Source organism: Fusarium keratoplasticum, chromosome 8 (assembly GCF_025433545.1).
Source record: "Fusarium keratoplasticum isolate Fu6.1 chromosome 8, whole genome shotgun sequence".
NCBI lineage: Eukaryota > Fungi > Ascomycota > Sordariomycetes > Hypocreales > Nectriaceae > Fusarium > Fusarium keratoplasticum.
The window spans coordinates 257486-268607 of record NC_070536.1 but is presented as its reverse complement, the minus strand read 5'-3'; the positions used below and the strand labels follow the sequence as shown (position 1 = coordinate 268607).

Sequence of the window (11122 nt, the reverse complement as noted above, 5' to 3'; positions counted from 1 at the left end):
TTAACACACCTGGAATTCTTTAATTCGTGAGCCTATGCCATGCTCCCCGTACATGACACCATGAAAATAACATTCACCGACAAAGTAAAACTGAAAAGGTTCAAGACCCTTACGGATCAGAAAAGGAACCTCACTCCCACCAAACATGACGACTAAATCTCCCTCTTGGGCCGTGGCGGGAACGATTCCTACCAACCGCTTGTTTGTAACAGCGACGACGGCCGATGAAAAGAGCTCTGCGAAATCCAAAACTGTAAACATATATGGCTGCAGTTGGCGAAGCTGCGCGTCTGACACGGTAGGAATGTCTGGTCTCCGCAGACTCAGGAGCTTGTGGGATTCGGCCTTGTCAAGCTCCTTGTGACGCTTGAGGTAGTTCATCAGGGCCAAGAATGATGCATGACGATCTCCCTTGTGCCAATTGCCCCTGGATGCCTTGCTGGCGTTGCCGATAGGTAGCTGACACTTGATCTTTCTCCTTTCATCCTTTGCCAAGTCCGAGTACACCTCGTCAACGGTGCTGAAGATCTCGTTGAGGTAGGATCTGATCTCGTTGGTGTTTGAACGGCACTGCCCGAGCTTTTTGATCGAATCCAGCTTGTAACCATGGATGTGGAGGGCTGATCCATTAACCCGCGGCTTCGGTCTGTCCGAGTTTACCGAAGTGGCAGCCGCAAAGTTCTTGCCGCAGGTTTTGCTAGGCCACCTGGAAATGGTGTCTGGGAACGGACTGGACATCCAGTTGGGGATCCAGGAGGGGAACTGGGCGAATTTCTTCGAATAACCCCTTGCCCGATACAGCAAGTCCATTGTTCTGCCTCTCTCGACAAGCACACCCGCAAAGTGGGTGATGATGTGCTCTAGGGGCTTCTTGTAGTCCGGGGTGTAGTCTTTGCCATCCTTGGCCAGACTTAGCAGAGCGAACAGTTTGTCACGCTGGCGAGTAGCCTCTGCCATCTGGAAGTGCTCAAGAAGCGTCAGCAGCTCGTCACGCGGGGCACAGTCTTTGCCGACACGGTCGCTATAGTAGCACTGGCGGAATGCTCCCAGGTGTAGAATGGCGGCGACCTTGGTCTGCTGAGGCAGAAGAAAGCCAAACCCCTCGCTTTCGACGACTGCAAAGCATAGCTTTACTGCAGCGTGGAACGTGTCCCAGGGCATCTGGTGGGCACCGCACGCCACAATGGCCTCCTGAGCTAGAACGAGCTCCTGGGCGACCCATACTCGTCGAAACCACTTGCGTTCGAGAAGCTTGGTTAGGATGCTCCATGTTGGGTCCTCTACTTTCGGGAAGTCAATGTTAGGGAGGTGGTTCGGGCCCTGGCCGTCCATCTCTGCCGAGGCTATCGGTGTAATCTTCTCCAAGAACCGGATTGCTACGTCGCTCTCATCTTCCTCTTCCCCCAGCCAGATGTAGACACGCGCGGCTGACTGGAAGATGTTGGTCATCAGGCGAATCTGGCGCGCCTTCTCGTCGTCGCCCTCTCTGTCGTCTTGGTTGATGCATATCGCATCCGCCCACAACCAGATCTCCTCATGCTTCCGTCGCAGGCGCTTTAACCCGAGATATAGAGAGGCAGTTAGCGGTATGCGTCCCCGGGGGGTCTGTAAGGAGAATTGCTTGAGGCTGCTACCCCAAGCGTACGAGATGGCGAAATACTCGACGCCCACAGGGGGGTCTAGGGAAATCTCCTTGAGCTCGCCGCGGAGTTCATCAATGTCATCGCTCGGCTTGAGACAAAGCAGTCTTGTGTTTGTCGAGAATCTCAACGGTTCCCAGACATACGACTCGGCTGGTGGTGACAGGCTATGGGAAGGACCGTCTCCCTGGAAAAAGCCCCAAACCAATTGAGCATATCCTTGCTTGCGTCTCGGCACGCCAGTCCATTCGGGGTCCCTAATACCACTCCTACGGTCGATGATGACGTGATGGTAATTCACATAGTCGGCCTTGGCCTCCAGCTCCAGCTCCCCGGCTGCGTAGAGTGCCCACGGGTCGACAAAGAGCCGTAGTTCGGGCTCCGCATGCGAGTTGAAAATGCAAATGAGGATAAAGACATTATCTGGCACAGCAGAGGTTTGTCCTAGACGGTACTTGCGAGCCTATAGTACTGAGTCAGTGAGTAGACATCATGGTAGGAAAGATACGAACCATTTCCATCATCGACGTCCTCAAAACCAACGGGGATCCTGGGCTGCCAGCCGTAGCGTGAACCTCAATGTGATAGTTCGGACACTCCTCTCTCCATTTCATGGCTTCGTTGTATAAGTTCCGAACTAGGAACTCTGTAAAATTAGCTCCATCATCGCTGGTGATAGTAAATGTGGCCCGCTTTGGTTCGAAGTTGAATGGGCCCTGGGTTAAACGACAACGCATAGGGCTCGTCCAGTGTTTCTCTTCGATGTAGCGGTCTCCAAGGAGCTCTTTTAACCTGTTTGAAACCTAAACCAGTCAAAATTAGCGGAACAATCATCACTGTTTCTAGTAAAGCCGTACAAGTGCTTGTCCGAGAAAGGCCAACTCATGATCGTCGGTCCCTAGGTTGTTCCGGGCTATAAAGATTGTTCGGTCTCCGTCCTTGGCGAGCTGCAAACATGCTGGAAGAACTGTGAAGCCATTTGGATTTGATCTTGCTGTCGAGCTGAGCTGGGGTAGATCCTGGGGGTTGGGAACGAAGATCATGTTGGCTTGACCCGTGAGGCTGAACTTGTTGTCCATTCCATGGACAAAAGGCAGCTGGGCGAGGTCCTCAATCTTGACTGTATTAGCTGGTTGGGAGAAGGATTCTACAACTTCGCTGAGCGTCTTGGCTGGTGGCACGCTTGAACTGGGCGGAGGTGGGAATCTGCCCACAGAAGTCGAGTAAGCCAGAGATTGCGAAGAGCGAGCTGCATCGATTTTCTGACCAAGCGAGGCCGTCGGACGTGTGATAGTATCGACAGGAGACAGATGATTCGTCAGATGTTGGGAACCGTACTTGAGATTGAACCCGATGCCCTCTTTGAGAGATGCCAAGATCGCCCACAACATCTCCTTTCCTTCCGGAGCTTCCGTCCGAGCGTCAAGAGACGTACTCTTTCCTTCCTGAGGCTTGGATGGACCTTCTGACATGATATTTAGCTCAGAGTCGCGATTCTTGTTCTTTCTGTGGCGTCGTGCCTGGGGTGGCATCTCGTCAACGGCAGAAGCCGTTGAACCTGGGTCTGCTGGCGAGGGCACCAACACATTGACCTTTACCTCCTTCAGAGGCCCCGTTGCAGTACGGAGTTTGGGATGCTCATTTGGAGGGTTCGGCCTCTTCTCCTGTTGGACCTTGGGCTTCTCGACCGAGGTATTTCGTGCCGATCCTTCGTTGCACTGCTCGTCCTCACCCTCCTCGTCTTCGCCTACCACAGAACGTTAGTTGCTAAGCAAAGTTTGTCATGATAGGTATGGTTCTCACCAAAGTCGGCGTAAGGATCATCCTCGAATGGCTTGTATACTCCCCGACGTGCCAGCTCGGCCTCGATTGTTTCTTCCTTGTAGGTCAAGACCACAAGTGTAGTCATTGCTTTGTCTGGGATGCCACAGTACGCCGACAGCGACTCTGCAACCTCCGGGGGTATGGAATTTGACTTGACGTCTTGGGAATTCATGTAGATATGAATGCCATCGTCACCCTGAATCGCCAGAGCCCTGCTAGGGACAGGCTTACTGTAATGTTCGTCAGAGCCATCCCTGACAACCCACGTCACCTCCAGCCTATCAGCACAAAATACTACCGCAGACTTCAGCTGCTTCACTGTGTTATCTCTCTCGGACCAGGAGAAAGGTATCAGCCTGATATGGAGGCATGAAGTCAGTTCAACTACTGGTCCTTGTAGAAAATGGTTATTACGCACCATGAAATGAACTTGGCCCTGGTCCGGAATAGTTTCGTGTAAGCATCGTTTTGTACAGCGTGTAGTCCAGGCTTGGGTCGGCAAAAGGCCACCTTGGACAGCAGCCGCTCCTCGATGCCCGGCAGATGTCGAATCCATTCCATACGATCGAACTGACCTATGTCAAAGGCAAGCAGCAGAACCGCATCTGCCAAGGACTCGCGGAGGTGAGGGCGGTCCGCGATGAACCAAGTCTTCGAGGTCCACGAACGAAGCATGTGACGTCCTTGGGCCCCCTCCTTGTAGCGCTCGAGCTCAATGGGGAAGATTGGGTAGTCTTGAAGAGATCTTATCATCTTAGCTAGCTGTTTCGGCTGCTGTTTCTGATGTTTCGACCGCTGTTTTGGCTGCTGGCTCTCCTCGTCGCGGCGAGCATATGCATCAATGACCAAGAATAGTGCGGCAATGTACTCAATGTTGTCGTCATCCCGAATCTTTTTCGCCTCGGCGATTAGAATCTCTGTAGTGGTCCCTTTCACCCCTAGGAACCCCTTGAAGAGTGCTTGGCAGGATCCATACACCCTATTCAAGACTGGAGTCCGTCTGAGGAGCTCGGGACCGGCCCAGACGCATTCATCAGCAATAACCCACTGCGGCTCAGTGAATTTAGTTTCCGGGATAAAGATGATGGATTGTCTTGAGAAGGCTTGCCTGTAAGAACTGAATTAGCGCCTGATCTACTGTCAAAACTGCGGAAGTACACACCCGATAGCTCTATCGTTTTGTGACCAGATATCCTGTATTGCCTCATACACCCATATGTAGTCCCCCGACCGTTTGTCGTCTCGGGCGGTTTTCAGAATTTCCAGGTAGAGTTCTAGGTTAGTTCCGTCACGAACACCAAAATGCCGCAGAAACGACCAGGACGAGCTCTCTGGCTCCGGGACATCGAGGACCGGGAAGTGAGCCTCCAGCTTCGACCACTTTCCCTGCCCAGCTGGTAGAAGAATGGTTTCATTCAGGCGGGCATAGGGGCGCTCGCCACGGCATTGCACCTTGGTTTTCGCCAGGCACGCCTTCAGCTTTTCGCTGGATTTGATCCACTCCCTGGACTTGTTTGAACCCATCTCCAACCATTCTGAATACTCTTCCATGTTGTCTCGCAGTAGCTTCAAGAAGTCGGCTGAAGCCCACTTGTCTCTTACGAGACTTATATCCCTGGAAAGCAAAAATCTGTTGGCGGAGCCTTCGACAAGAGGGGGAACACGCCGAATACCGAGTCCATCCGTAAACCAGCGGTCCAATCTTTCTCGGTCTTCCAAATCAACATTGTCGACATAACTCCGATGTAGAGCTGGAAGAACCTCGTCGCCTACTTCCAACAGAAGCGTGTACACCTGGCAGGCTCGGACCCGTTGTCCCATCTGCGTTACGACCCACATCACATTAGTGTTCGGGATTTGCCACGAATGGTGAAAGAGAAAGAGGATCTGAGAAACAAGGCTCTCGATCGAAAGTTGGCTTGTGGATGATGAGGACTCGTGTAGTTGAAAGATGGCTTGGCAGATTTCTTGGTCGTTGAGCTGCTTGGCTCCTAGCCTCCGAAATAGCTCAGCCCGGGCTTCAGATTCCAAAGCATCCGGGTTTATCTCCATGATCGACGTATCCCCCAAGTCCAGTTCGATTGTGTCTTCAGACGGGAAAAAGAGCATTCCCTTGGCTTCCTTGGCCGAAATCCACTGTCCTCCACGCAACGGGATGATCCGCAGGTCAAAGACCGACGCCGGATACCGAGGCACGATGGGCTGCTGGATGAAAATCTCGGCCAATCGAGAATGCCATATCTTTGGCTGGTATTTCTCCTCGTCTTTTCGCCGGCCAAGGTGCACTTTCAAGTCTTCCACAAACGTCGGGAAGTCTAACTCGAGCAGGCCTATGCGCTTCAGATGCTGGACATCATCATGAGAGTATTTCTGAGACAGATACTTTGATCGAGTCCATTCGTTGAGAGTCAAGGCTTTTTTCATCCCGTCCTCGGGGTCTTCGAAAGTGAACGAGTCGGGAACAAAAGTCAGTGAGGATGGCTGTTTGAAGCCACCATATGCATGTTCAGATTCCAACACAGGACTTTTCTTAAGGCTTTTTTCGATCTGTTGGGAAGTCTTTGAAAATGGGCCTTGAAGGGATGAGGGAATATACCGTGGCCACGAATAGCGAAGACTTGTCCCCTTGAGATGATTCACTGCTGCAACAAAGGCCTTTGGGATCGAATCGCGCAGGGTCTTGTTCCAAGACGAACTATTCAGGTCTTCGCGATTGGGTGTGAGCAAAAAGTCTGCCTGAATCAGAAACTGAATCATTTGTCAGTACATGCCGTAGCTACGGTATCGTGTTCTTACATTGAAGCCATAGCTACGGATTGGGAGAAACGCGTAGACTTGGTGTGCTGTGGATAGACTTGGGGTGTCCTGTACCGGGAATGCCAGTAAGATCTCGGACTGGGTGATGCCCTCGCGTTTTGGCTCATAAGGCATGATTGGAACGGTGTGTGTGAATGTGGCATAATGAAAAATCTCCTTGTCGTTCTCCAAGATTTTGATGGCGTTTGGCTCTCTCACTCGACGTAGCACTTTTTTTTGAATATCCATCCGAGTCGGTGACGGTCAGTGTGATTTGCTCCAGTGTCCTGAGGAAGATGAGGATGTTGGGGTCGAAAGAGGTCATCTCTTCCCGTAGTCGTCTTCTGTCACAGTCATGTGACAGTTGAAGTCGCATTGACGTGCCACCCTCTGGTGCATCTTTGGAGAGCTGATCCTCGGGCAGTTGCTCCCAAATCGGAGTGATCATACCGAGAGGACGCTCCTTTTCAAACTTGAACGAGTACTCGCAGGAAGAGATCCAGACAGTGCTAGCAACCTTGAAAACTGACTTGAAGCCGATGCCCTTCTCGCCGATGTACCCTCGACCAGCCGAGGACTTGACCTTGGAGGTTTTTCCGATTCTACAAATGGCCTCGACATTGCGTTTAGTGAAGCCTGTTTCGTTGCAGTGGGTGATAAGGGCGTCGTCTGTGAGAGTTAGGGAGAAGGTTGGCTTTGAGGCCTCGTACTGATTGTCGTCGGCATTCTGAAGAAGTTCGAGTAAAAAGTGGGTGTCGCTGGTATATAGTTCCACAGAGAGCCTAAGTATGTGTCGGTGACAGTTTCGTTATTGATATCAACAACTTGAGCAGGGCCTTACAGGTTCAGGGCGTTCTCCAGATCTTCGACATTTCGCTTGTTGGGCCCTGGGCTTCTGTCCTGCCTGATTTCGTCGATATGGTCACGGGCTGCATTGCCGGACTCCATCGCTGGTGACTGCGGACCGGTGCAGGGTAAAATGAGTGGTTTATGATGAAGATACGACTAACCGAAGCAATATAAAGAGACAGGAATATTTAGATCCCTAGATACATTAATCTGAGATTCTTTTAAGGTTAACATTTAGTAACCCCGCTCGTGCCGACCCGTCCCGCAGCCTTACAGCACAACCACAGCGTCAGGCACATCTACCGTATCTAACACCGAGGGGTCATCCCGGAACTGGCGGCTCTGCATTACACCCTTGACCACGTCTACCACATTCCGCTCCACTACTATTGCTTTGCCACTGAGGCCTGTCAAGCCCCCGGGGTCCACACTCATTACGCGGTCCAGATACCGCATCGCGCTCTCCAATGCCATCCGCCGCTCAACCCTGGTCTTGGGCCGCCCACCACCAGGCCCCTCCCCTGCCAGCGCCTGGGCAAGCAACGCTGGCATGTAGGTTGGTTGCACTGCCGGCTCTGCCTCTGAGCCACCAAGGTTGAGTGCATGAATAAGGCTCCCTGCTCCATATCTCTGGGAAACGAAGCTGTCCCAGACTTCGCCATACAGCTTAGCCGTCTCCAGGTCAACAACGCCGCCTAGACACAGTAACCTCATCAGTGCCCGCTCGCTGGGTTCCTCTATACTCAATCGCCGGAATCCCTTGGCCTGGAGCTTTCGCGCGCGACGCGCGAGGATGACATCCCGGGCAGCCTGGGGCTCGAGCTGGCCTGCCAGCACTTGCAGCGCCACGCCGTAGACGTTGCGGTAGGCGTCTAGGATGGGTTCAATGAGCTTCTTCGCGCATGTCCAATCCATGTGCCCCGCAGCTCCCGAGACATCGAGCAATTGCTCTGCAAAGTGCAAGTCGAATACGTGCTTGTCGGTCTCAGCCTGCTGCAATCTGGCTATGCACGCTGGCGCATCTTCTGCCTGGGCAAACTGGCCAAAGTTAAACTCGGACCCCATCTCAAGCGAAGCCATGATCTGTTTGCGCTGTTGTGAGGATATGTTCTCCAGGCAGGGCACCATCCCCGCCTCGGCTGCCCGAAGCAGGATGGCGTCGTGGTTCAGGGTCGAGATGTCCTTGCCTGTGCGGCTGAGGTAGTCAGTGGCCAGCTGCGCATCCTTGCCAAGGTCGTTGATAAGCACTAGCGTGATGAGTGTGTGGAGATCCGTTGGTTCTGACAGGGCGTCTGCGAGACGGCCCCGAACCCAGTCAAACGAAGCTCTCGTTAGCCGAATGGCCTCTGGTTGAGCTCCCACAAAACTGGCGTAATCATTGTTGTATATCCAACGAAGGGCAAGCACGGCGACTATCGTTCGATTCACCTCGTCGTATTCTGCTCGGTATAGTATCCTCGAAGGCGATGGCGTAGTAGGTACTGTGAAAGCCTGGTCTCGGATCGAGTAGGCTCTCGTGAGGCGGGCTAGCTCCCCAGAGAAGCCCTCCCCAATGAGCTCGATGACTTGGGTGTCGGAGATGCAGAAAAAGGTCTCGGCGGTGATAGGGCTGTCCGAGTTTGTGAAGAACGCAACAGCCTCTGGCCAATCGGTTACAAATGTCGACATGTCGAGCGTAGGTGAGCTAATGCGACCTCGCGTCTGCAGAGGGAGGAATACAGCCAGGTACTCAGTCATTTCTGGGGACCCAGCTGCCTTAAATCCTCGTCACCGGTTGGTTCCCCATCAGCTCTATGGCTAGACATGCCGAGTGCGATGCAGCCTAGAAGGAGCCTACGGGGGGCTATGCATTCCTCTACAGACACCTGTCGGAAAGTCACCACTAGCACAGTTTTTAAGGAAGCAGGGTTGCCTTTCAGCTCGACGCTTTTGTCTTGACGCATCTGCATGAGCGTCCACCAACTGCAAGATGCCATGTCACTGCAGAGCTTTGGCGCCTGCGCTAAGCCAGAGTTACAATTACAATTTTCCCACAAGACATGTCTCTGTACCAAGCGATAACATAGCCCTGAGGGTTTCCTGCAGGCTTGGCCAAAGAGGGCATTTTCAACTCTCCACCGTCAGCCCATAGAGCCGCAGTTGGTCTCGTTCGCATTAAAACACGCAGTTAGGTATTTAACAGCAGGCAGCCTTGCCTTTGTTAGCTGACCAAACTCGTCCTAGGACAGGCCTCCATGGTAGGCAAGGCACACCCACCCGCTCGTCCATCAGCATTTGAAGCTTCACTTCGCCATGTACCCCTGGAAGGAATCCCTCTCCAGGGTCACCTCTTGGGCAGAATCCAATAAGCTCGAGTTCGATGCCCTCGGTTTGGTGACCTTCCTAGGCGCCGAAGAAGTCAACGCGAGTGTAGGTCGCTTGGTCCAGAGCTCATGGATCGAATTCTTGCCACTCCTGGGCGCTTTCGTGATTGCCGGTGATCGCTTCACCGGTAAACAACCCGGGTTTAAGATGCACAACATCACCGCGGGAATCATGACAACTGAACTTGCCGGGTGGTTCTCGCGGTGGATGAAGGCTCAGGACTTTGAGCAGACGCGCAGTATTGTGACGTGGAAGGTGCACCAGCGTCCATCCCGAGTCACCCAGTTCTGGATCCCATCCTTGACAGTTGGCTTGGCTCTCAACATCATGATAACCGTCTTGACTATCCTTTCGGGAGACTGGTTCGGTCTAACCAGTGTCATCTCCATGATTGTGTCGGTTGTCGTCAAGTATATCCTGGTACAGCAAAACTGTGCTGGCATCAATGGTCGAATCAACGCTGCCATGGCCAAAAGGAAACCTGACGCAGACCAACTTTCAGAAGCCATCGTCATTCTAGATGATTCCAAAGCCGTCACCGTCCGGGCACCGGCCTACCTGATGGGAGGCGTCTTTACACGGAATCCTGACATTCCAAATCCTCGACTGTACGCATTTACCCGTTGGATTGGCTGGCTGGCTTTCGCCGTCCACATTCTAACTATCGGATCTGCGGCTCTTCATACTCAGATCATTACTGTTGTCCTGATTATCACGGCTACGATTCTCACCTGCTACAAGTTTGGATGCGATGATTCCAAGATCTGGGCATCTTTGACAAGCGCACGTACGGCAGATGACGGCTTCTCGCGCACCTGCTGGGTGAGCTCCCGGCTGGAAGCCACCATTTCCGTATATCCAGAACAATGGTCATGGTGGCCAAAGCCCTGCCAGACCTTCGGACTTGAGGCCAAGATGAACGAAGAGAGGAAAATGGCGTCGGAGGTACAGACGGAAGATCTTCAGCCGCTCGAAAAATCACAAGGGCTCAGGAAGCGATTATGGCCAAGCCTCTTCCAACACAACTCTCCACACGAAGAATTGGGCATCTCGACCTTGGATACACCGAGGGACTTCAAGTCAGATGGCCGCCAGGATCTTTACGTGTGGTTGCAACTTACTAATGCGCAATGGAAACTCTTAGATTGGTGGGATTTGGTCCCTCGTGGACAAGCCTGGAAAGACGAGTACGAGAGAAAAAGGGCATTCTTCCTAACAAGGAGAAAGTTTAGAGAGGAGGAAGAGCAAGGTCTAAGATGTCAGGTGTGTTTTTGTTATCGCCAGATGTGCGCGGGCCTTCCAGTAGAAACAGATAGTGTCTCAGGTATGGTTTTGAACATATAAAATAATAGGAAGAAACATAGGGCTTCTCCTATCAGATAGGGCATGCTTATAATGCTTATAGATAACTTTAAATTATATATATTGCTTATGTTATTCTTAAGGCTGTTACCTTCTTTCTAGGCTATACTAGATAATAAGATTTAAGATACATTTACCTACCCTTTTATACCAGGCCTAGCTAGCTAACCTAATCTAGGCTTGGTGATTGTGTTGTTTGTTATAGTTGAAGCCCAGCCCTGGGGGGGCTAAGTGATCGAAGAGATAGAAACTTAGTGATAGCGGAAAATGGCGTGTTTCTGTCTCCC

At 52.2% G+C, this 11122-nt stretch overlaps 2 protein-coding genes across 2 annotated transcripts; both read right to left on the bottom strand.

The window, feature by feature from the left end:
* Positions 1-7208, bottom strand: NCS57_00988600 (HET domain-containing protein; the record flags this gene model as incomplete). Its single annotated transcript, XM_053059646.1, has 9 exons — positions 1-2103; positions 2153-2443; positions 2498-3387; positions 3444-3820; positions 3883-4572; positions 4627-6212; positions 6261-6470; positions 6523-7042; positions 7102-7208. The coding sequence occupies 9 exons, from the start codon at positions 7206-7208 to the stop codon at positions 1-3; spliced, it is 6774 nt and encodes a 2257-aa protein (XP_052910040.1).
* Positions 7209-7379: 171 nt separating this feature from the next.
* NCS57_00988500 (uncharacterized protein) lies at positions 7380-8777 on the bottom strand (the record flags this gene model as incomplete). The annotated part of the gene is made up of 1 exon (XM_053059645.1): positions 7380-8777. One exon carries the CDS (start codon positions 8775-8777, stop codon positions 7380-7382), a length of 1398 nt encoding a protein of 465 aa, XP_052910039.1.
* Between the last annotated feature and the right edge of the window lie 2345 nt (positions 8778-11122).